Here is a 27,109-nt window from a genome sequence, read left to right on the forward strand (position 1 = left end):
CCATGTCTTCCAGGTACTGAGAGCACAGCAACTAAAGGGGGACGTGCCTTTGAATGTCACCCATCAACTGGTGACATTGCAGACCAGAAGGATGCTATCTCCTCCCCTTTACACATTGAATGGGAGTGGTGATGAGAGATCCCTTTAGAAACCCACAGGAGAGCAGACAAAGAACTTGTTACCTTTTGTAATGTGAGTGAAAGGAATAAGACCACTGAAGGGCCTTCCTATCCTCTTACACAAAGTCCTGCTAAAACCTCTCAGTTTATGGAATCTCAGGCCCCTGATAGAGCTAACAATCAGATGGACACATTACCCTAGTTATGAGGAGAAAGTAATTACCCGTGACTTATGGAAATTTCTGTTACAAATCCATGTTTAAAGCCACACTTGCAGGTGAATGAGGTCAAAATGCATATGTAACTGCTCTGGCACCACCACCACCTCTTAGCTTTCCACTGTTGAAAAAGCTAGACACTGGGTGGATATTGATGAGATAATTAAAACGGAGACAGCTTTTTGAGCAGGGGCCTTTCCACTGCCTGTTTAAAGTTGGCTTGCATCCTGCTTGCTTGTAGGGAAACATTAACTATCTGCATCAGTAATCCCCAAAATCTGCCAGTTCTGGTGATGGCTTTAATGATGCAAAACACCTACGTGCCTGCCTGGAGTGGGACTGAGTCCACAAACTTACTTCATATAGGCTCCTGAGCAGCAGTCCTGTCAATAAATCCTGACATGAGTTGCCTGAGTTAATTCTACCTGGCATTCTACAGAAGACATGTTCTGTATCCCATTACCCATCCCCTAAGCTATCCAGTTCTCCTCAATTTTACTCAATGCTGATTCTTTCTTTCTTCCTTCCACAAACTGTCATGTCCATGAGTAAATTGTTTAGATTTTAGAACTTTCCTTGTATTTATAAAAGCCCAACAGGACACCCTGATATTAGGGAATAATAAGATGTGCAGTACTCTATCTCCACACCTCCCAGATATTGGGAAATCCAATCTGATTGGATTTTCCTGCCAGGATTCTCTTCAGCGTTGTGAGCGGGTCAAAATGGCTGATACATCAAACATTTGCTCAAGTCACTGCTCTTGCTTTTGGCCTTGCTTTTCTGGGAATACTGTACCAGGACAGCTAAGTGGAGCCCTGTGACTAGTCACGTATTTTGACTAGACTCAAAGGGTGAAGTCACTGGCTTATTCATGATTCACTCTTCTGGTTCTTCTACCACATGGGTACAAGACAAAGTTGTTCTCTTCCTCCCCATCCCCCCAACTAGATGTAACTATTAGAATTTGCTAGACCAGTTCAGTTTTGAAGGGGGCAACCAGAACTTTAAAAAATCTTCAGAGTTTTCAGTTACCCTAATTTATTAAGTACTTAGTATTTTTTTCCTTCCATCAGTCTCATTTGGGACTGAAAGAAATGTGCAAGAATTATGTGACTGATATGGCAAGCTTATATATCACTGTGGACCAAGGATAGTATATAGTCCCTGGGGAGCACAGTCACCTCCTCATGGAAGTAAGAACAGTAGGGGGTGATTAGGCAAATTCACTCAGGCTGTAACACCTGCAGAGAAAAGAGTCGTATAGACTAGTTCAAACTGTATTCTCCAGAGTCAACAGACAAAGAAGACTTTTGGATAAATAGTCTGACTTCAAACTGACTCTGAGCCTTCTTTCTGATCACACAAACAGGGCCTTCTGTCCAGTGGGGGCCCCAATCCTTGGACCTGCTGAGGCCCCATAAGACTGATGTTTTCTCTGTAATGCTTTCACCTTAAGAATAAATGTTCTTTTAGAAAGAGCTGTGTGGTAACTCATAACTGTGGGCAATTAGAACTGTTCATAGCCTATGAGGAGAAAGAGTGCAGAGAGGCCTGTTTGGGCAGTCTGTCTTGCTGGGGAACTCTTAGTGTAGGTGGTGAACTTTGCAGCCTGTAAAAACTCCAGTCAGGAGGGGGAGAGATGTGGGTCTCCGCCCAACAGAGGTGGTGGCTGTGGAGCCAGGAGCCTAAAAGGGAGTGCCCATGGACGGGAAATACAGGTGCTGTTTCCCTCAACTGTGACAGTATAATTTTAGGAGATGTTTCAGTATAAAACTGAGGGGTTTTTTGGCGGGGGGGGGGGGAGGGAGGGGAGAAGAGGGGGATAGGGTGAGGGGAAACAAATCTTTGAACTGTGAAATTGAGAGAGCTTTCTTAGGGTTCCCACCTCTCTCCCCTCTGATTTTATTTTTTGTTTTGTTTTATTATCCTAATCAGTCAGCATGAAAAACCAATTACAATTCATGAATTTGACATCTGATAGAGCCCGCTCATTAGCTGATAAACATATATACCCGCTATAGCTGAGTGTGTTCACACAGGGATTTTGCGCTGGCTTAAAAATGAAATTAGATAAACAGTTGAATAAAACTGGTGTAATTTTGTGTAGACAAGCTGTCAGTGCATGTAAAACACAGACCTGTTTGATCAGTTTTGAATACTAATTACCTTCAAAAGGCCTGTTAGATCAAAACCAGCTAAACAAGTTGTCTGTTACCTACGTGTCAAAAGTTGTAAAACAGCCAAACTACTTAACTGAGTGAGTGGAGAGTCATTTAATGACAATGGGTAAAATCCTGGTTCCAATGAAGATAATTGCAAAACTCCCATTAAAATTAATGACAGGTTTCAGAGTAACAGCCGTGTTAGTCTGTATTCGCAAAAAGAAAAGGAGTACTTGTGGCACCTTAGAGACTAACCAATTTATTTGAGCATAAGCTTTCGTGAGCTACAGCTCACTTCATCGGATGCATACTGTGGAAAGTGTAGAAGATCTTTTTATACACACAAAGCATGAAAAAATACCTCCTCCCACCCCACTCTCCTGCTGGTAATAGCTTATCTAAAGTGATCACTCTCCTTACAATGTGTATGATAATCAAGTTGGGCCATTTCCAGCACAAATCCAGGTTTTCTCCCCCCATCCCCGTCCCCCCCCCACACACAGGAGAGTGGGTTTGTGTGTGGGGGGGTGGGGGTGGGGTTGAGAGAACCTGGATTTGTGCTGGAAATGGCCCAGCTTGATTATCATACACATTGTAAGGAGAGTGATCACTTTAGATAAGCTATTACCAGCAGGAGAGTGGGGTGGGAGGAGGTATTTTTTCATGCTTTGTGTGTATAAAAAGATCTTCTACACTTTCCACAGTATGCATCCGATGAAGTGAGCTGTAGCTCACGAAAGCTTATGCTCAAATAAATTGGTTAGTCTCTAAGGTGCCACAAGTACTCCTTTTCTTTTTATTAAAATTAATGGGGCCAGGATTTCACCCAAGAACTCCCTGAACATAAACTCTCTAGGGTGGGAGAGAACAGAATTGTATGTGTCTTGTGCTCATAAAGAAAGACAGGGTGAACGAAGTGATGCCTTTTATTGGACCAACTTCTGTTGGTGAAGGAGACAAGCTTTTGAGCTTACACAGAGAGCTCTTTTTCAGGGTCTGTTCATAAACCCATTTGAAGTGGTCCTGTGTTAATTGTATCTGCATAATCTTGTACATTCTTAAAGCCATTTCTTTATCAGGAAGTGATATGTTGTAAGGGTGTGATCGTATGAATCAGCTAGTTTGTTTTGTATTCTCGGTCTGCAGAGCCTCGGCTGTAACTAGCCAAGGTCCGAGGCAATAAGTTATTACTTAGAGGAGAGTGGTGTATATTGAGAGAAGACAGATTTTAGCCATGCCCTGAGAGGTAATATAAATGCCTTCTTATAATTCTTCTGTAACTCCCCCCTAAATAAACCAAAGGATTTTTGTTTTAAGTATCTTCCTTAATCCTTCTGCCATAAATCAGTTTAGGATTGAAACCAAGAGTGGAAGTTGGTCTAAAGGAAAACTTTTTAGAAGGCCTTGTGAATGAGTTGGGAACCCAGCATATGGCTGTAAGCGTAGTGTTTGTGGTACCATATTATAATATGGAGTGAACAAACACTTTTTGAATTTGCAGAGATTTGGGTCCCTTACATTCAGTATAAATTATCTCCCCAGCATGCACATCCATTTTCTTTCTGGATTTTGAGCAAGAGCATGACAATAGGGGGTTTCATAGAAAGAGAGTAGAAATACTGGCAAGTGTCTTCAACCACTCAGGTGCACATAATTACCCAGGGTGGAACTTATCTAGTGCAGAAGATTCTTGCAGGTTTTTGATAACACTTAAACCCTAAAAGAAGGAGCAGAGGAGCCCCAATACTGAGAAGAACTGCCTATGTAATTAACTCTTTTACTGAAGAGTTAAAGGCGAATTACAAAGGGTTTGCTAAGGTTACAAATGGTCTTATAAGAATCCAATACCAAGAAGTGTATGGCTGATTAATAATGTATAGCTGAGTTAACAGAATCTCCCTTATCTCCTGAGAAATCTGAGCTTTCTAGGTTTCTGTCTGTATGTGAAAGTAACATTAACAAAGGGAATGAAAAATACAGCATTGGAAAGAAAGGAATGGGTCGTAAACTTTATTGGTGCTTGTGTTGTCACTTGCTCTCTGTCCAAAAAAAAAAAAATGTTATAAAGTTCAGGTTCTTTTGGGCCTTTTTTTACACTCTGCAACTGTACTGCTGTAACTATACTATTATAGCTCAAGTGGTACAGCCCCCAGAGGATGGATGCAGTTACAGTGATTATAAAGATGCTTATCCCACTATAGTTTATTCCCATAGCATAAGGGGAAATAAACTGTACTGGTTGAGACACCTGTTGCATCTATGGCCAGCAGCGTTAAGTACAATAAGGAGTTTTTAAAAAAAAAAAAAAATTGTGGGTGGTCACCAGTCTGTAACTGGATCCAACCTTTGGATCCCAGCTTAGAAAAGCAGCCACAAACCACTTCCTCGGAGACAAAAGGCAAACTGACTCCTCAGCCTGGTGCCACTGAAATCAAATGGATGCTCACCAGGGCTTAATTTGTCATGAAAGAGGTGCTGGGGCTCAGGGTTCTTTTTTTACATTCATAACTGATGCGGCAAGCCCAGAGGTGTCGGGGCTATGAGCTGCCAAGCCTAGAGGTGATGGGATTTAGCCCTGGCGTGAATTAAGCATTGACTATAATCTGGTTATGTGGCCATTCTTTGGCAGCAAAAGGGTGTGAGCAAGAAATTTTAATCTTGGCAAAGAAACAGCTGGAGATGCCCATCCCTACAGACTGTCTCCGGAACCCCAGCTGGAGATTGTTTTCAAAGGGAAAAGAGAACTATAAGGAAGGGGAACCGTTGCCCCAAAATATTCCTCCCTTTCTTTCTATCCACGGCAACCTGAAAACCTGAAGTAAAGAGACAGCTTTGAACCATAAGACGGCTGTAACATATGATGAGAGGCCCTTTGAATTCATTTAGTTTTGTTAAGTATAAGTTGTATTTTTTTACATTTTTTATGTTCTTGTAACCAATTCTTTCTTTAGTGCCTCATAATTTGTAATCATTTAAAATCTTTCTGTATTTAATAAACTTGTTTTATTATATCTAAACCAGTGTGTTTGGATTGAAATGTTTGGGTAACAGGATTTGTGCATCTCATTTTAATTAAATGACGAACTTTATATGAGCTTGTATTGTCCAGGGGGGTGCTGGGCAGTACAGGATGCCCATTTCTGGGGAAGGTCTGGGATTAGGAGTTTGCTGGTGTTGCCTTGCACATAATTCGTGAGAAGCTGGCTATAGCACTCATATAATATAGCTGGGAGTAATTTATATGATGGGGTACTCAGTACATGAGGGAGGCTGTGTGAGAGCAGACCAGGAGTGGTAACTCTCACAGTGAAGCTGGGTAAAAGGTACCCCAGGCTGGAGAATTGAGGGGACACAGCTGTCCATCTGTCCAGATTGTACCCTGAGTAATGTCACATTTGCATCCAAGAGCTTTAAAAGGACTGGATCAGGAGCTCGCTGGACCTTTAATGTTGATTTTTCAATAAGTCTTGGAAGATCCAGAAGATGGGAAGAAAAGCTAATGTTGTGCCAAGTTTTAAAGAGGGTAAATGGGGTGACCTGGGTCATTACAGGCCTGTCAGCATGATGTTGATCCTGGGCAAGATAACAGAGTGGCCGATAAGGGACTAAATTAACAAAAGAATTAAAGGTAGGTAATTGATACAAGTCAATGAAGGTTTATGGAAAATAGATCCTGTCAAACTCTCTTTTTTTAGATGAAATTATAGATTTGGTTGATAAAGGTAATAGTGTTGACGTAATGTACTTAGACTTCTATAAGGTGTTTGACTTGGTGCTGCATGACGCTTGGATTAATTGTATCTTCTGACTTTTTTTAATGTGACCCATATTAAGTTTATTAATACTGGCTAATTGATAGGTCTCAAAATGCAACTGTAAATGGGGAATTATCGAGCAGGTCTGTTTTCAGTGGGGAGTTCTTGGCCCTGTGCTATTTAATATCTTTATCAGCAACCTGGAGGGAAACATAAAATCATCACTGATAAAAATTTGCAGATGATGCAAAAATTTGGGGGAGGGGTAACTAATGAAAAGGACAGGTCACTGATTCAGCGCGGTTTAGAGTGGTTGGTAAACTGGGGACAAACAAACAATATATACTTTAATATGGCTAAATGTAAGTGTATACATCTGGAAACAAAGAATGTAGGTCATACTTAGAAGATGGGGAACTCTTTCTTGGGAAGAAGTGACTCTGAAAAAGTTTTGGGGGTGGTGGTTGATAACTAGCTGAACATAAGCACCCAGTGTAATGCTCTGGCCAAAAGAGCAAATGCAATCCTGGGATGCATAAACAGGGGAATCTTGAATAGGAGTAGAGAGGTTTTTTTACCTAGGTATTTGGTACTGGTGTGACTGCTTCTAGAGTTCTGTGTCTACTTCTGGTGCCTACAGTTCAAGAAGAATGTTGATAAATTGGAGAGGGTTCAGAGAAGAGCCATGAGAAAGATTAAAGGATTAGAAAGCATGCCTTATAAGAGTGGTTTTCACTCTTTCCTGGTTACTGTACCCCTTTTAGGAGTGTGAAGCTTAAGCCTCGCCACCCAGGGTTCAAGCCCAATCCCAACTGCCTGAGGCTGAAGCATGTAATTTAGTTTCATGGGGGGCCCCCTATGACATGCAGTCCCAGGCAGTGGCCCTTCTTGCCACCCCCTAACACTGGCCCTGCACTTGCAACCCCCAAAACCAATCCCGTGACCCCCAAGTTGAAAAACATTGATCTAGATGAGTTGCTGTACCCCTCAGAACACCTCTGCATACCCCCCATCAATACGTGTACCCCTGGTTATGAACCACTGCCTTATAGTGATACTCAAAGAGCTCAGTCTGTTTAGTTTAACAAAGAGGAGATAAGGGATGATTTGACTAGTCTGTAAATACCTACATTGGGAACAAATATTTCAATCTAGCAAAGGAGGATGTAATACCAGTTGCTGGAAGTTGAAGCTAGACACATTCAGACTGGAAATAAGGTGTAAAAACAATGAGTAATTTACCATTAGAACAAAATACTAAGAGTCATGGTGGATTCTCCATCACGGACCATTCTTAAATCAAGATTGGATGTTCTTATAAAAAATATGTTCTAGGACAAGGGTGGCCAACCTGAGCCTGAGAAGGAGCCAGAATTTACCAATGTACATTGCCAAAGAGCCACAGTAATATGTCAGCACTCTGCTCCCAGCACCTCCCACCCACTGGCAGCCCTGCTGATCAGCGCCTCCCCCTCCCTTCCCACACCTTCCAATCATCTGTTTTGTGGTGTGCAGGAGGCTCTGTGGAGGAGGGGGAGGAGCGAAGCATGGCAGGCTCAGGGGAGGGCACAGGAAGGGGTGGGGTGGGAGCAGAGCCTGTGGCAGAGCCAAGGGTTAAGCAGCGAGCACCCCCCAGCACACTGGAAAGTTGGTACATGTAGCTCCAGCCCTGCAGTCGGTGCCTATACAAGGAGCTGCATATTAACTTCTGAAGAGCTGCATGTGGCTCTGGAGCCACAGATTGGCCACCCCTGCTCTAGGAAGTATTGTTGGGAAGTTCTGTGGCCTGTGCTATACTGGAGATACTCCTGAAAGAATTCTGCACCGATGCAGAGGCACAGAATTCATATATCCCACATATTTCTGTGCTCCCCGCATAGAAAAACGCAAACGAAATCTGCGGGGGGACACAGGTCTCTTCCCAGACACCACATCTGTTCCAGTGTGCCTGGAGCAGCTTCAGAGACGTGAATCACTGTGGGGGGAGGAGGCTTGGTCCGCGTGCCTGCAGGAGAGACGTTGATCGCTGTCGGGTGGCAGGGCTAGCCACAAGCCAGAGAGACTCTGTCCCTCTCTCTTGATACTGTGGCTCCGGAGGTGTGGAGGAGGGTAGGTCTTTTTGTTATGCAGGAGGAAGGCTCTGTCCCCGAGGCAGAAGTGTAGCAGCCTGCCTGCCTAGTAAAATGTAACTTCTTGAGAATTGAAAAAACACTTAATTACATATTAGTACTATGTTACTGAAAAATGTTAAGTTAAAAACACCACATGTTGTTAATGGTGCTGGTTAATTGATCCCATTCTCTGAGGCAGAAATGTAGCAACCTGTCTGCATAGGAACATTGTTAATTAGTTAACTGTTCCCATTCTCAGTCAGTTCTACAGTTTTTATGTTCCTGGCGGAAGTTTGAAGGCCCCTACATTGCCAGAGTGATGTAAAGCCTTATAAATGACAGTAAGGGAATCAGCTAGGAAGATCTATGCGCTTACTCACTTTTTTCCTGTGCCAAAGTGGCACAATGGGGTTAGATTTTTACTTACCCATTTAAAAAAAAAACCAACAAAACTTTTGAGGGCAAATAAAACATTTACCAAGCAGTCAATAAAATGTCAGGACAATCCGAACCAAGCACTTCCCAAAGTACCTAGGTAGGTCCAGGACAATGATTAGTAAATCTGTATGACTCTGTGTGAAAGTCTGAGCAATTTAAAATGACATTCTACTTTTTTTTTTTCCGTTTGGTGTTCTGTAAAGTAATTTAAATGAAAATCCAGGATTATAACTGGAATGCAGGGTATTAGTTACCAAGTATTTGTAACGTAACTTTCATGTATTTAGGAAATGCTGACTAGTTATTGTGATTTTTTTTCTCTATTGTAGTTCAAATAACTTACCAAAACAACTGAAACTGGTATGATTTATATTGCATTATTTTGACAAATAAAATTTGCAGAATTTTTAATCTTTTGGCGCAGAATCCACCCAGGTATAACAGGAGGTAAGAGGAGATGATCAGTGGTCCCTTTTGGCCTTAGAATCTGTGAAGCATGATATACTATTTAAGTGTTGGGGAATACTAAGTGAAGTTTGTTCTTTGAGATAAAGTTCAGAATCTTCTGTGGAGTTTTTACTTAATCTGTGTTGAAAATACATTTTACTGCCACAAGTTCTTCTAGAAGGTCAGTTGATAAGTCTGCTTCAGTTGCCTCCAATTCTTTACGTGCCTTTCCCAGAGAGTCATCCTTCAGTTTGGGAAATACATGTTAAAAGCCACAGTTATTTTCTGAAACCATTTTGAAAGTTTTTGTTCTCATTCCAGTGCAAGACAAAAACATGCCGGGAAATGGAAATGTAATCTTCCAGAGAGCTCTAGTTATCAGCCTTGAATTTTATTTAGTCTAGGAAATAGTTCTTAAGTCAAACAGAAAGAGCCCTTGTTGTTCTAAGTATACTGTCGTTAATCCTGCCATGATGGTTGATGCTTTGTGTAGTGTTGAGCCTTGTTGCTCTTTGGTTTGGTTTGTTGATTAGCTGGCCACTTCATGCTAGTTAGTGTTCCTTATCAACTTAAATAGTTTGCATCCTATTGTTTTCCTTTTATCATTTTCAATAACTTCTGTTAGCTCTTCAGTTAATTAGCCATAATAGTGGTCTTGTTTATAAGCAGAATCTGTGAAGAGTAATAGACTTCATCCTAACTAGTTTTTCAATAATATCAGCGTTATTTGCAGTTCTAAGAATAGCTTTTGGTTTTGCTCCTGTACATCTTGTTTCAAAACAAAACAAAATTGAAAGGTCAGACTTTAAACAGTCTTCTTGAATAGATGACCTACGTGCTTTCTGTTTGTTTGTTTTTGTTCTTTTTTGGTCCACTGTTTTATAGTAGACACTTGAAATGTTGTTCTTTCTGATCCCTCTATCCTTACGACATACAAAAAACTACATTACAAGAAAGTTAATAGTTATTTGTATTACCATAGTGCCAAGGAGCCCTAGTCAAGGACCAGGACTCCATTGTGCTAGGTGCTGTACAAATATAGAACAAAAAGGCTGTTTCCTGCCCCAAACAGCTTACAAACTTAAGTATAAGACAAGAGACATCAGATGGATGCACTGAGATTAAATGGGGTGCACAGTGAGATGATAATATGATTGTAAAGTCAAACATTCAAAATTTAGGAAATGCCAAGTTTACAGTTGCCTCTGTAACCTTAATTCTGCTTCCTTGTGCATCCATCCTGTATTCCGAATGTGGAAGGTATATTGTGGAAAAAATAGCATGGGATTGTGTAATTAAAGACTATATTATGTATTTGGATGGGCAACCTCAATGTTGTATAGTGCTAAGCAATCTAAAAGTAGTGTTACCAGCTGCCCCTTATAAATGTGTAGATAAGTGTTTCAACCAACACGTCTCTTATTTTTGACTCCATAGCAGTACCTTTTGATTTCATCAGGTTTCCATCTCTGCCAAATGGACTCTTTAAAAGGTGCATTGATGACAGAGTTTCTTGGTTGATGACGGTTCTGTTGAGTTGACAACTCCTGTCTATTTCAACCTCAAAAAGAGCTGCATGATAGTCTGCTCTCAGTAGATGAAACCACAAAGGTTTACCACAGGAAGACTATTGCCCACATGCTTTTCTCATCATGATTTTAGCTTTCAGTTTGGTCCTGTACACTTATGCCTTTCATACCTGATGTAAAGTTTGAGACTCTGGATATCCAGGTATCGCACATTGAAAGCTGTTCTATTTCAAATGCTCTGTTGCTTCAGGTACTTTCTTGAATACCTAATTAGCATTTCTGAATCATTGTTTAAAATGTATCCATTTATTGTGCATGAGTTTCACAAGAAAGATGTATTCTCCAAGACAGTGACCACTTGACACTCAGATATTATGGTGATGGGACCAATCTATGTACATAGATTCTAAACATAGTTATGATGACATTGATGATTTAATCATCTATCAAACGAAGACCAGCTCATACATTTTTAAACCTCACCGGCGCAGTGGCAGATTAGCCGCTGGGCCAAGTGGAAGGTCCCAGAAAAATGGGCATGCCCCGACCTGCTCTGCCCACCCGGCGCTCCTGCCGGGGCGTGGGGTTGGGGCACTGGGGCTTCCGCCTGCCCGGTGCTCCTGTCGGGGAGCAGGGGAAGCCCCCATGCCCCAACCCCATGTCCCTGGCAGGAGTGCAGGAGGTGTGTGTGTGGGTGTGGTCAGGGGGGAGACTGCAGGCAGAAGGGGTGGCTCAGGGCCCCCATTTGCTGTGCTCAGGGCCCCACAAAACCCTAATCTGCCTTCACACTGTCTATTTTGTGGTAAACTGTGTTTAAAGATATGTTAGTTAACCCTTGTTAGCTAACACATTTTGAAACACCATTTATTTTTCCAGTTTAGACAAAGCACTCTGTCTAGAGTAGAGTAGTTTTCCTGTCATTAGGTGACCTCTACTGCCTTCTAATCAGTCCTGTTCTATCTACCTGTTTTTCCTGGGGGTCTAGTAGGATAATGACACCAAGGAAGTTAAGAGAAGGAATTACTAGATTGTTTGAAACTGTTTTATATTTCTTTAAACCTTTTCTTTAAATAGTATACAGACAATTTAAAAAAAAAATGTATTGAAGCTTCAAAGCTCCTTTTCCTTTTGATTATGGACTGAGAGCAGTGTTCCCACTAACTTTTCCCACTGATGTGTGGAATGAATTTAGTTATGTGCCTCAATATGGAGGTAATGTGTGACACATCACCTCCATATTGGTGCACATAACAAAATTCATGTGGTGTTGGTGCGGCCGAGGGGTTGGGAGGGTGAGGGCTCCAGCTGGGGGTGTGGGCTCTGGGTGGGGTCAGGGATGAGGGGCTCAGGGCTGGGGCAGAGGGTTGGGGTGCGGGGGGTGAAGGCTCCGGCTGGGGCTGTGGGCTCTGGGGTGGGGCTGGGGATGAGGGGTTTGGGGTGCAGGATGCCCCAGGGCTAGGGCGGGGAGGAGGACTCTGCCCAGGTCTTTCTCCCCGCAGCAGAACCTGGGCCGCGAGGGAGTGTGTCTTTCCCCACAGCGGCAGCTCCGGGGCTGGGGCCACGGGATAGGCGCCTCTCCCCAACCGCAGCAGGTGTGGGCCGGCGCTGGGGGAGGGGTGCTTCTTCCCCGACTGGGGCACCTCTCCCCACTGCTGCAGGTCCGGGTCTGGGGCAAAGGCAACTCTCCTAGTGGCAGCCCTGAGTACCTGTGTGGCATTTAATAGGCTGCTGTGCAGCCGCGCAGCTTAGGGGGAACTTAAACTGAGAGCTCCCAATTCTTTGGTCTTCCAAGTAGACATCAAGTAAAAATAGAGGACAAGATGTGATGTTCCCAACACTTTCAAACTTTAAAAAAAAGGCAGAAAAATCCAGTAATGTTTCATGCTGCATTTATACCAGGTGAAGAAATAAAAAGGCATGACTTTTTTTTTTTTTTTTTTTAATAGACCACCTTTTAATTTAGTTGGTTGCGGTGTTGTAGCCAGGTTTGTCCCAGGATATGAGTCTGAGAGACACAAGGTAGGTGAGGACCAACTTCTGATGGTAGAAGGTACAAGCTTTTGAGCTACACGGTGCTCTAACATTCTGGTCACCTTCTCCAAAACTGAGGAAGAGCTCTGTGTAGCTCGAAAGCTTGTCCCTTCCACCAACAGAAGTTGGTCCAATAAAATGTATTACTTCACCTACCTTATCTTTTTTCTTTGCATGCAAAGGCATGGAATGGAAAGTAATACATATATTTAGGGACAAGTTGACCAAGTTACACTTGTTATGGAAACCATGGAGCTAAATTTCCTGACTTCAGTGTGATTGATCTTATAATTTTAATCCCCAGTTAATGGAATGGGGGATTGTTGGGAGAAGCGTTCCATTTCTTGGTTATTTGGAGTTCATTTTTAAAAACTAGTTTCCATTTATATCTTGAGCCTGGATTCAGTTCTAGCCTAGGATGTCTGTGAAACAAATTCTGATGAATAGTTTCTGCTACATTCACTCTAGAGAATAAACAATAACAAAAATCTGAAAGATGAAAAGCATTGTGTTGGGTATTGCTAGCATTTAATGGAAGCCCAATTACACCCTAGCCATAGCTGCAATTCAGTAATTGCATAGTAGCTTTAGGGGTACATTTATTAAGAGATTTGAGGTACAGGATAGAAAGTGCTGAATGAATTTGAACATTGCTTTCTAAAAATATACTTGAATTTGCCGTTCATTACCAAATGCAGCAACATTTGGTTAAATTTTTTCTTAACTCAAATATTTTCTGCTTTCTTGTTCAGTTAGAGATTGTACTATCAGCTTCAGTGCATTGATGTAATGAGCTGCGGCTTGCAGAATAAAGATCTGCTCTTGTCCTCTCTCTGTGTGCATTTTGTAAATTAAGGCATAACAGGAGGAAAAGGAGAGAACTGATTGGATGTGTTACATCTGCAGATGATTAATATGACTGCTGCAGCTTGCTTTCTCCGTGTTGGAGCATTCAACTGCAGACAGCTTTGATTGTGGAAGAGAAAGAAAGCAAGAGGGAGGAACATATGATAGCCTTTTTAATTTTAATGGTATCTAATCTCCTTGATGCATGCATGTTCACTGGTTTTTCTGTGGGATCAAGACAATGAAGGTCTTTAATTTTATATTATCCAATCAGCAAGGCCTTAAATGATGTAAAGTGAAATGGGGTTCCAGTGTAACTGTCTCTGAAGAACTGCGGCTTTCATGGTGAGTGAATGTATCAGACATGATGCTCGGAATTTATGCAACATCTTAGGCAGTATATTACAAAATAGCACATTATTTGCAGCACCACCACAGAGAATGGTAAGCTGTTACTATGCTGATTGCTAGTAAAAACAAAATAGGCTAGAGACTAGCTTTCAAATGCATAGTTAAAAATGTAAACCACCTTAAGATAATCTTCTGTAGGTATTAAAATCCTTTTTAAAAAAAATGTAAAATCAACTCTCAAAAGGAGAATATTTTCTCTTTGTGCAGAGCAAGGTTGTTTAGCCAGGAAATACATTGAAGTACTATATCTTCATGAAGGTGGTGATTAAGGAGAATGTACCACTGCTAAATGAAAAATAATCCGTCTGTTTTGCACCTTTAGCAAGATCAAAACAGATGTTTGATAGATTTAGTCTTTAACTCAGTAGCTTTCAAAATAAACACATAATAAAAATAATTTCCAGACCCCTTATACATCATGCTTCAAAATCTTTATTGGTAATGAGGTGTAAAGCAGGCAAAATGTGTGCATGTTATTATTTAACTATTTTTGTCATCTTACTTAAAATTTTAAAGTAGACCTGCTGTCACAGCACATACCTTAAAAGTCGATGTGGAGAGTTAAGTCTCAAATGGTTGTTTCTTCCGATATTAATTGCACATGTATATCTATTACGATATTGGTTTAATACCCCTGAACCTGTATATATTTATAAACAAGTAAGAGTAATGAACTATTATTTTAAGAGCTGTTCAGCAATTCAAGAGGTATTTGCTAGTTACAGAATGTCAGTGTGTACAGATCTTGCTACACTCTCAATCAACAAATATTCTAAGTGTGAGTTTGTGTAGAGTTCAGAATCTACTTCATAGTTGTATCTTCAGAGTCTGCTATGCCAGAGACTGCATCCTCTGTTCATTAACATGAGGATTATTTAACAGCTGTTGTCTTCTGATGTTTTTAATATAACAAATTTTGAAATGAGTTGTGAATATTGACTGTCTTGTCATTTTTACTCCCTTTTTTGGATATTGCTTGAAAGGGTAAAAATACTGACAATTCATACAGCTTGTCTTATAAAATGTGCCACTCCCATTTTAGGAGCATGCTGATGATGATACAAGCTCACTGGTCTCTTTTACGCTTTAGTGTTCAGTAAAACATCCAAAGACATTTGCTAAAATACAGAGGATGATTTGGGCTTTAGAGGGGGTGGAATAATAGTATCTCTTAATGAGCCAGCATTTTAAATAACCACAACAAAGTAGCCTCTAAAATAAAACTTGTTTGTATTTCCACTACACACACACAGTTACTATATAAATATATTGAAAGAGATGTTGGGCTGGAAAAAAATTGGGTCTTGTGTGAATGAAGTATTTTCAAAATTGGTTCTTCTATACAGAAAACAAAATCCCCACTCCAGAACACTATGTAAAGTTCCTTAAACCTCCCAGAAGCAGCTGTTTTTCAGTCCCTCTTCAAATGAATGCAAACCCTTTCTAAAACACATCTTTTCACAAATTCCATAAAGCAGGGCACTTAATTCTCATTCCTTTTTAAAATTATGCGTTGATGTTTTTTTAGTCTTTCTTCTGTGTATGCTTTAGGAAGAGCAATATATAATGAGTTCCATACATCATCTTCAATTTCTTCTTAACTTAATTTAATGTGCTTTCTATTAGTAGTAATCCAAACAATTAAAATGTTGTAAATTTGGATCAAGGATCAGTTGGAAGCAGTAATATATGTCTAGGATCATTGGAAGCAGTAATATATGTTAATGTTTAAGTTCATTTTCAAAAACAACTAATTTTGTCGTATAAGAATAAAATGCAGGCTTGTAATTGACAGAGAAATTGGGAGAGGGAGTGGCGTTTGGCTGTTACACAGCTTCATTCAACTGAATAAAACTGATGTACTCCAGATTTATGATGGTGTAATTGAGGACATGTTTTGGCATTGTGCCTTTTAATGCATTTCTATCTCCATTACAGTCAGTATTTTCCAGCTATTCTTAAAATTTTAAGAAAACTAACTTTATTTTATCTTTTGGGTTTCCAAGTATGTAATCTGTTAGTGTCTTGACCTGTGGCTCGTTTCTTTGTACCTCTTCTCTACTCTCTGGATATAGTTTTTCATAGAGAAGAGCTTAGTCTGTACAAACTTGCTCCCTTAAATAGCCAATACATAAATACTGTTCGTGATAGTTTAAATCAGTCTGGTGGCTGCTACTCCTTAGAAGTCAAACTAATACAACAGTGGTATTTAACATATTAGAAATTGACCTCAGATAGCACCATGATTTTCCAGATGGATCATAATGTGCTTCCTTTCATTCATACAGCTGTGGAAACATGAAACTTGTTTGGCAAGAGAGTTACAAATACCTCGGTATCCACTGCAGTTGATGGAAACCCTCAGGCTTTGGGGGAAGAAACCACCTTTGAGAAGGGAATTAGGAATAAAGTTTCCCTATACACAGGTTAATAAATAACTGCTTATTGCAGAGTATCTTGCGTCCTCCTCTGAAGCATATGGTATTGGTAATCTCAGGCTGTTGGTCTAACCTAGTATGGCAATTTGTGTCCCTAAATCAGGAAAACTGGGGATTTCTCCAACTTTGGCCTAACAGCTCCACAGTCCTGCAGTGTCCTGTCTTCTCTATGGGCAGTTTCCAAGTGCTTCTTTTCTCCCCACCACTTCTCATATTACTTAAAAATCTCAGATACCAGGTCCAGATCACATGTAATAATTATATAACTTTTTTTCTGATTCAGCATGGCAGAAGCATGAAGGAATAAGGGATGGGAGTTTGGGAGAAGACCTTTGGCCTTCCCTCTGGGTGCAAATATTAATGGTTATACACACAGCTGAGATCGAGGCAGAGTGTTAAAAATGTTGGTTTCTGGTGTATTGCAGCTGTCTTATGGCAGACCATTAGCAGAAATGTAGCAGTTTTCTATTAATGTGGTCTGTAGTGTGTAGATGGAGCTAAGACAGATTGTCACATTATTATGCATCCGTTTCAGCAGTGAGAGCAAAGATGCTGCATTTAAAAATAATAATTAAAAAAAAAAGTAGTACTTTTTCATGCCTTTCAGTAAATTAGGAACCTACTTTGGAAATCCTGAATGACCTAGCCTACTTCAGTTGTACCAGGACCTTTTTAAAATATTTTCTTAGTGGTTTTCTATATAGTTTATATGGTGGTTTAAAATAAATAAATCAGCCTTTCAGTATTCTTTGGAAGAAGTTTGCATCAATGAGAATGTAGAAGTCTCATGGATGAAACCCTGTTCATGGAAGCACCCACAAATTACTTGCTTATAGCACTCAGATTTTGCAGATAGTGTTGAATTTGTGAGGTGGCAGACTACATTGTAAGAATTTAACACATTAAGTATTTGTAATTTTTACTTTTTTTTTTTCTCATAGTACTACTTGACCAAATACGAACACTTTAAAATTAGCTTTATTTGTAGACTACCATCATGGGTGATATGCCTAACTCACTGGTTCACGTGCCATAGTAGGGTGGTACATAGGTTGGTTTATCAGAATAAGGAGCCATTAAAATTACATTTAAAAAAAATATTAAGGTAATTTGAGTTTTAGACATGGCACTGTGCTGGGTCTTAAAGTTTAGAACCTTTGGTCTAATAGAAACAATATTTCAAGATGAAATAAGCAACAATAGGTTTTCTGTTTAACCACAATTAACATATTTTTTCTTCATTCCGCTTGGCTATATTTACAAATGGTTTGAGTAGGAGAAATAGTTTATAGCAAGATATAAAGACGAAGTGTTTATTGCTTTAAAGAATTTTGGTTTGGAAGTCTGCAGTCATGAAATAGTTATTTTTCTGCACTTCATCGATAGGTCAAATCTTAAAGATGAGCATAAATTATTTTAGCATATTCAAGTATCACTGTTAGCAACGGCTCATACAGTGTCTTCAGCTTGAGTTTTTAAAATATTACTTGCGGAAGTAAATTTAGACTCTTTTTTTTTTAAAAATGAAGGGAATTAGACCATTACTTAATACAATTTCAAGTGTTGTCTTCACTTTGGGGGATTACTATTGGCTTTGATTCAAGACATTTTTTTAAATAATTGGAGTTTGATTATGAATTGTGCAGAAAGGTTTCATAAGTTTTCCTGAAAGTGTTCTCATCTTGCATGTTTCTGTAGCTGTTGCGATACAGTGCATGGCTTTGATATTCTCCATCAGTGTAACCAATTATATTCTTTTTGTGCAGGAATATGAAGAAAAAACTGGACGAGCTCACAAGCCACTCTCTCCTAAACAGAATGTGAGGAAAAATCTTGACTTTGAACCCCTCTCCACCACAGCGCTTATTCTAGAAGACAGGCCAGCGTAAGTTTGGCATAGTACCATAGTAGAGCCTCTTAAACTTAAGATGGCAAAACCTTTCTCACTGTGCATATTTTATGACTATAAATTGTTTAAGCAGATGAGCTTTAAAAAAACCAAACCTCCAAACTACTGTATAAATGAGTGGCATATTTCTAAGGGAAATTAATAAAATCTACTTTATTGTAAGTTTCAACCTTTTTTGTATAAAAGAAAATGAATGAATTACTGTCTGACACTGGTGGCAGTGGCAGTAATTTTTTTGAATTTGCTTACAAACATGAATGGTTAAGTAGTTTATCTTTAAGGTAACCCAAGAACAAAAAATTAACAAAGCACTTGCTGAAGAATCTGAGGGTAGCAAGGGTACCTGGCACAGAAGATGTCCAATCCTCATAAATAATGAAGCAGTGTACCAGAGAGTGCTCTATGGTGGGTTCAGTGTCACAGTATGAAGGATGTCAGGCACTTGATATGTTGGCTTATCCTTCTCTTATTTTACACAAGTATTCTTATACAACCAAACCCATATCAGACTTCTTGGAAAGAACTGTATTGTGGTTTCTCTTATTTCTACATATGCTTTTTTGGAGAATTTATGCTGAACGTCTGGCTTTACTGCATGCAGAAACAGATAAAAGAAAACTAAATCACCATGGCAGGCTGAATTTTAAATAGTCTATTTAAAGTAGCTGTGTGTGCAGTTTAAAGATAAGAGCATATGAAAACAAAACCTGATGTAGAATAATACATTAAATATTTTTCACAAGTGCGTTTCCACTGTTTAATGAAAGTGAAAATAGCTCATATCAAATTGTCTACTAATATATCATGTTAGTTACTTAGCTTATAAAGCTGTCTAGCTGTGGTTATGCTAAAGCACGTAGTATTTTTCTTGCACATACAGAACAGTGGCCAAGTCTTGTATTAAGTGCTAGGTATGTGTTCAATTGTAAAGTAAGTTACATGTTGTTAAAGTGGCCACTCCTATATAGTGTTGGGGCAGGACTGTTCATTGGATGAAAACAAACTGATACTCATCCCTCCAGATTCCTGATAGAGAGCTATCAACCTAGACAGGGCTTCCAGATCCACTCTTCTGGCCGTTGCATTCTCACCATCAGCAAGTGTGGCCCAGGGACCAATGATACCCATTGTGGGGTCTGCCTCCATACCCTGACAGCCCAGCCCATCATCCTTTTTGGGCCCCTCGCTCCATATTTCTGGGCACCTGAATAGAGGACCCTATTTTCCACACCCAGCAGTGGTTACCACCAGATGGAGAACTGCAGTCCCCACAGGAGCAGTGGATGGAGGATTGGCCAGAACTGCTGGTGCTACCAGAGCCACCTGTGTCACTCTCTTCATCCTGTCCCAGTGAGGCAGTATTATCAGCCTTTCCCTCACCCCCCAGATAATTTTAAACAGTACCAGGCCCTTCTTGGGAGAATTAGACTCTCTCCAGATTCCACTGAAAGAGGTCTAGGATGCAGCCCACACTCCTGGACATCCTCTAGGCTATGGTTCCTTCTAAAGTGGCACCCCCAATTAATGAGGCCATCATGGAACCTGCCAGAGTGAACTGGCACATTGCTGTCACCTGTGCCCAGATACCAAAGAGGGCTGAGAAATGCCTCTTTATTCTTCCCAAGGGAGCAGAATTCCTGTTTTCAGATCCTAATTCCAATTCCCTGGTGGTCCAAGTGGTTATAGAAAGAACTCAGCTACACCAGTCCAAATACACTACAGCCAAAGGACTTGACCTCTTTGGAAGGAAGATGGTTTTTTAGCTAGCTTAGCATTCTGAATGGCAAATTACCATGCTTTTGTTCAACTGTGACATTTTGAATTACAACAAGCTGTCAGTGTTGGAGAACAAACGCCCTCAGCATTGCAGGCTTCGGTTCTAGTTATCCTGGATGAGGGAAAACTAGTTACAGCATCTTTCCTCCAGGCATCCCTTAACAGTGTCACACTCCAGTGACTCCCTCAGTAGTCATGAGATGGACTTCGTCCCTGTAGGCCTTCGGGTTCTCCAGAGGGATCCAGATCACCATGGAGGAATTTTCCTTTGAGGATAGCAAGCGCTTTAGTGACAAAACTAACAAATTGCTGGATACCCTCAAAGACTCTTGAGCTACCTTCTGCTCTCTGGATGTTTATACTTTGCCACCCCTGAAGCAAATATTTCAGGCCTCTTCCATCTCAACATCGACCACTGCCTTCATCCTTCCTTCCTTCCTTCAACAGAGGACATATGAACCCCCCATGAAATTAGAGGATGCAGTGAGATAGGCACTTTGCCATCTCTTCAAAAGTCATTTTTGATGTCCCAGCTGAGGGTCGACACTCCACAATGCCTGCTACCACACCCTGCAGTGACTACATGGCCCATTTTCTTCCAGTGTGGTGCACTATTACAATGGACAAATGCGTCCTGGATGTTGTATTAAATGGCTACCGTTCTCCCTATTCTCTGACCTCTCTCTTTTCAGGGACCTCTCCCATAAGAGGATTCTCAAACAGGAGGTTGACTTCCTCCTTCAATTGGGGACAATAGAGCCCGTACCACTCCCTCATGTAGGAAAGAACTTTTTCTCAAGGAACTTTAAATTGGCCTTTAATACCCTTCCTCTATTCATGTGACCGGTTTATGGCCTTGATTTGAAAGATGCATACAGTGGAGTTGCATCTTACGCGGGGGTTAGGTTCTGAAGTCTGTGCGTAAGGCGAAAATCGCGTATAGTCAAAATTACCCTGGAAAATCCCTTAAATTGCCCATAAAGTACAGTATACTGTACATGGTTTTGTGTATACAACCTTGTACAGTAGTATGTATAATGTAATGTACAGTATATAATAAAGAGTACATATGCAAAATATAATTTTACAGTACTGTATTTTTAATTACAGGGGGGTCGTCAGGGCTTGATGTAGATCTAGGAGACAGAGGTGATGGAGAGCTTGGGTGATGGAGAGCGAGTCACAGACGAAGTGGTTGGCTCTGGTTCAGCTCGAGAAGTTGATTGCATAGGCTCATCTGCTGCTGATTGTGTTTTTCCTTGAAAAACATGGTGATCGACAACTGTCGCTGTTGTGTCTCGAGCTGCTCAAACATTTCTTGATACGGTCTCAAATAGTCCATAATACTACGTGTGATTTTCAGGCTTCGTTCCGTAGAGGGATCGTATTCAGAAATTAAATCATTCAAGTGTTTCGCTGCTTGGAACACTTCAGCATATTTATGAAGATTCCAACTTGCTGGCTTTCCTGTTTGTCGTCGTCATCATCTCTGTAGACCATTTTATCGGTTCCTCTTACTCTTCGTTAGTCAATGTTTCTCTGTGGCCCTCAATTAATTCTTCAATTTCTTCCTCAAGGATGTTGACGAAGCCATCACCACCCACTTGCCTGGCCACCTGACCAATGCGTTTCACTTTTTTGTCAATGGTCGAGAAACCCTTAAAATCATTCACATTCTTTCCGTAGGTTTCGCCAACATGCATTGACTGTTTCAGGCTTGATTGCCGCCATTGCCTATTTAATATAAGTGATGCAATCGGCAAGGTTGAAGGACTTCCAACACTCCATCACATTCAATTGGGATCAGCATCCATAGCACTACTTATCCATGAGAACATAAGCCTCGTGTACGTGGCCTTGAAACAGCGAATCGTGCCTCGGTCGAGAGGATGGAGGTGGTATTGGGGGGAGAGAGACTACTTCAAAGTCGTTATGCGCAAACCGGAGTGCCGCAGGGTGCCTAGGAGCATTGTCTATGATCAGCAACGCTTTAAAGTCAAGTCCTTTCTCTTCAAGATACCGCTTGACTTGTGGAACCAATCCAGAAATAATGCTGCCATCACCCAAGCCTTTTTATTTGATTGCCAGAACACAGGCAGGAGATTTTTGTTCTTGCCTTTTAGGGCACGGGAATTTGCAGCCCTGTAGAGCAAGCCCAGCCGCATGGCCACAAAACAGTCACACAGTCTTCAGCTTCTTTGAAGCCAGGGGCTTGTCTTTCTGATTTTGGAATGTAAGTGCAGTTGGGCGTTTTTTCCAGAAGAGCCCAGTCTCGTCAGCGTTAAAAACTTGTTCCAGAAGATAGCCCTTTTCTTCTATGATTTTCTTTAATTGTTCGGGGCAGGCTTTTGCTGCCTCTTCACTGGCAGATGCAGCTTCACCAGTAGTCTGCACGTTTTTGAGGTTGAAGCAGTTCCTAAAAGCGTTAAGCCAACCTTGGCTGGCTTTGAATTCCTTCTCATCAGAAGGCTGTCCCTCTTCGGCGGGAGGTTTGAACAGCATGTAGAGGTTAAGAGCCTTTTCTTGCAACGTGTTGCCATCGATAGGCACACGTTTACCGTTCATGTCTTCCAGCCCTAAGTTTAGTGCCTTTTCAGTCTTCACTAAAGTCTTATCATGCACCTGGCTTGTCACCTTAGCAGTTATTGGAGCACTTGATGCCATTGTTTGACGAATTTCTCTCTCTCGAATCTTGATGGTACGGATGCTAGATTCATTGCGGCCATATTTACGCGCCACGTTGGAGACCGACATACTGTCTCTCAGTAAGTCCAACACAGCCGGTTTTTCCTCCCGCGTTGGAACAGATCACTGTTTCTTTGGTTGAGCACCAGATGAAGTAGTTAGCTTGCATTTGGGGCCATGTTGTATGAAAAATATGTATATTTAAACACTAGAATCACACTCAGCGCTGCGAGATACTAACACTATGAGAGGCATGCTGGAACTGAGACCGAGGGAACAGCAGATTTGCGTCTCCCATCTCAAGCTCACTCCAGGGCATACGCTCATTGAGTGGAAAGGTGGGTGGAATTGCCCGCAGTATTTACAGGTATCTTGTTGGGGTTTTTTTGTTTTTTGGGGGGTTTTTTGGTTTTTTTTTTTGCCAAGTGTGAATAGTTGAATTTGCATAAGTTGCGCGCATGATGCGACTCACCTGTATTTTCATTTGGGTATTCTCTCTGCTCTCAGAAGTTTTCTGCTCTTCACAGTGGGCCAAGAGCACTTTCAATGCAAGGTGCTCCTCTTCAGCTTCTTGATGGCCCCAAGGGTGTTTATGAAAGTTCTTGCAGTGGTGGCCATGTATCTTTGTAGACAAGGAAGACTGATATTTCCTGGGTGACTGGCTGCTCGTGGATCAGTCATGCCAATAGGTACAAGCAACAACCATCACTGCACTCCCAACTATTGTGTTTATTAGGACTCATTAGACGAGTTCATGCTGACACGCACACAAACCACAGAATTAATTGGGGTGGAATTCAGTCACAGGAAGGGCCTATTTACCTCACAACCAATTCCTCGCCATGAGGGATTTCATCAACCAGCTTCACCTAAGCATTCACTCTTCAGCCCGATTCTGCCTCATCCTTTTAGGCCACATGGCTCTGTGTACCTGTGTCACTCCATTTGCATGACTGCACCTAAAGTGCCTTCCGATCTGGTTATCGACAACCTGTGTGCCAAACAGGGTCTCTGGACCAAGTGTCTTCCTCAAGCTGACGTTGCTTATTTGATGGAAAAATCACCATGTAGTATGTGTTGGGCCCTCTTTCTTTCTGCAGCGCTTACAAAGACACTCATCATGGATAACTCCTTGCTAGGATGCAGAATACATCTCGATGACCAGACAGCCAAGGCTCCTGGTCCCCACAGGAATCCAGACTACATATCAACCTGTTCAAGCTTTGAGCAGTTTAGGAATGGCATGCAGGCTTGGTACACATCATTCAGTCCATACACATTTAGACAACCACCCATCTATTATATAAACAAGAAGGGAAGAGCAAGATTCTTCTCCCTCTCTCCCTCCCCCCGCACCCCAGCCCCAAAAAGTAAAATAAAATAAAGTAGTCCACCTCTGAAATTTGTGCATCAGGCACAGAATCATACTCTCAGGAGTACACATCCCAGAGGTGATGAATTCCCTGGCAGACAGCCTCATCAGGCATTTACACATGGACCAGGTATGGGAATGCCACCCATCAATAGCACAGCACATCTTCCAACAATGGTGGCATGTGGGGGTGATCATGTTTTGGGATCTCTCAACACAGCATAACAAAGTGTCTGGTTTACTATTCCCCAGGCATCCTAGGCCTCAGCTCCAGAGGCGATGCCTTCCTGGTGCAGTGGTGAGAACCACTGGTGTATGATTTTCCTGCCATAACTCTACTTCCTTGCTAATCAGGTGGAGGGCTACACAAGCTTTAATCATCCTACTAATACAAAGTTACTGAAGGGTGTCATAAGGACATTTCCCCCGCCCCCCCTCCAGATGTGAAACCCGTCCTAGTCTGAATCTGAACCTTGTCTTCTCTGGTCTCATGAGGCCACCGTTCGAACCTTTGGCCTTCTGTTCCCCCCTTGTACCTTTCTTTGAAAGTTGCCTTGTTGACAGCAGTTGCCTTTGCTAGAAGGGTTGGAGAGCTTGGGGGCCCTTTGTGGTGGACCTGCCTTGTGGAAAAACTGTATATAAGGACAAGATTTATTTGCAGCTACATACCAGAATCCATACCTGAAATGGCCTTCTGAGTTCCACTTTATCCACACTGTTCACCTTCTAGAGGGCGTTTATGCTAGGTTTCACCACAACATGGAGGAGATCAGACTCCATTCTTTGGACATCCATAGTGTTATGCTTATACAAAGCACACGAGATCTTTTTGTATAGGGGAAAAGGCAACACGCTGCATTTATTGAGAATACAGCAGTTAGCATATGCTTTTTGGTCAGTCACACGCTCACACTCGCACACTCACACAGTCCTGCCAGTTGATGTTTATAGTTACCAGTCCAGAGTCTGGATCAATCTAGTGGCCAGCCAGATTGGTTGCAGAGGGGAGCCGGGCTCTGTCAGTTGCGATCTGATGCTCCTGGAGTTGTTGGCAAGACGAACCCAAAGCCCCATGGCAAAACACCCTGTTTTTATAGTCCTTTTTCTCCATTGAAGCCTATGGATTTTGCCGTATCAGTTTATGACCGGTTACTCCTCAGTGGGTGTTATCTTTTGATGGCCCAAATCACCTCCGGGAGGGTCATCCTGTCTGGTTTTGATTTAATCAATTATCTTGTGCATTAAATTTGCCAGCCTTCACCTCAGGGTCGTCAGTCTGCCCCTCCTCAACCATGGATGCATGTTGATGGTTCTCTAACATCTTCAGTCTCTTCACTCCTCCTCCCTTGGCCAACTGGCTTCAGAAATGGCCTTCACACCTTATCTTTCCCTGATGCATACATTCCTCATTCACACACACAGTTCTTTGCAGAGACCTTCAAAAGGTAACAAATAGCAGTGTTTTATATTGAACAAGAAAGGCATCATAAATTAGACCTTAGTTAATATTATAACTATCCATTCCCATACTGGGGCCTGGGCCTCCGAAATTCCTCTAATCTAATTAACATAGACCCAGACAAAATCCTGTCTGTTACTTACAAGGCATGAAAAGAAAATGGCTAATACTAGTATCCACTATCCTATTCATTTATTCTAATACCTTAATTCTTCCTATGAAATATACAATGTATATAGCCAAAACATAATCAATTATATAACACAGTACCCATGGTACAACAGTAGGGCTCCAGCCTTTAACCTGCACAGAGCAGCACCTTTTCAGAAGTCCCCAAGGGTGTTTGTGGCTATTGCTGAAAAAATGAAGGGGAAAGTATTTTTTCCCCCAAAGACTCTCTGAAAGGATTTTCTCCTGCATAGTCCTTTGCTATGATCATATGAAAGCCCCTTCACCTCAAATTGTCAGGGCCCATTCTATGAGAGCCCCAGCGGCCTCCGTACAGGGAATCACCCTTTCAGCAGCCTCCGTACAGGGAATCACCCTTTCAGAAATATACAGAACAGGTACTTGGGGATCGATATGCACCTTCACCAGGAATTATGCTCTGGTCCAAGCTTTGTCCTTGGACATCTCCTTTGGTTCAGCGATCTTCCTCATTATGGTACTGTTACCTGGGGTTCCCTAAACCCAGAACTCTTGATAATTTTACTCTCTCTGCAAGGCAGCGTTAAGAAATAAATCAATGGAGACCCAGCACCTCATCTGCTAGATGATTGGCATAAATCACACCGAGTCAAGTGCTTTCACTTAAAGCCTTTACTTATTGGTCTCCTGCACTCTCACAGGAATGCCTTCACTCAAAGCTTCTGCTTCATTTAGTCTCAAGCACATACAAATACAATAAGTTTTATAGAGCACCCCGAAACAATAGTTACCTATGGTCTGGAGGGGTCTCAAATGGTCAAATGACAAGGTTCAAGTGGTCAGCTGTCTGCCTGTCACTGGGGATTCCAGGCCATATTCAGATAGTCAAATCCAAATTCCTCAGACCTGTCTACCCCCTTTGTGTTAGTAACTGCTACAATTACATCAACATGTCTATCAAAGAAAAACGATTAAGCATGCATTTTAAAGCTGTTAGTTATACAGATGTGTTTTTTGCAGAGTCTGCAGTCTCATGAGTCCCGACACACACAAACCAGAAGTCAAATATAGAGAGACTTTCTGTTTTTCAGATGCTTACCCCAGCGTATCAGGAAGGGCATAGAGTTAGGCTCACTCCTTGTGATTGCTGCCCCCCTTCCTCCTAACTTTGCCTTAGTTATGCTAAGTTCCTACAAAGGCCTTACAGGTGCTTTTGGCAATAAGCAAAATAATTGATATTCCAGTACTGGCAG

General features: G+C 41.5%; 1 protein-coding gene across 7 annotated transcripts in view; it reads left to right on the top strand.

Moving 5' to 3' along the window:
- The window catches only part of TBC1D14 (TBC1 domain family member 14), a 109,582-nt gene that overhangs the window by 47,378 nt on the left and 35,095 nt on the right, over window positions 1-27,109 (top strand). For 6 of the 7 annotated variants that reach the window (XM_027818893.3, XM_043544688.1, XM_043544689.1 and 3 more), the window contains one exon: window positions 18,275-18,393. In XM_027818893.3, coding sequence (XP_027674694.1) covers window positions 18,275-18,393 — 119 coding nt within the window. Of the gene's footprint in view, window positions 1-12,728; window positions 14,005-18,274; window positions 18,394-27,109 lie in introns of those variants that run through there. The other variant, XM_037898118.2, reaches the window with a different exon arrangement.

Source organism: Chelonia mydas, chromosome 4, assembly GCF_015237465.2.
Source record: "Chelonia mydas isolate rCheMyd1 chromosome 4, rCheMyd1.pri.v2, whole genome shotgun sequence".
Taxonomy (NCBI): domain Eukaryota; kingdom Metazoa; phylum Chordata; order Testudines; family Cheloniidae; genus Chelonia; species Chelonia mydas.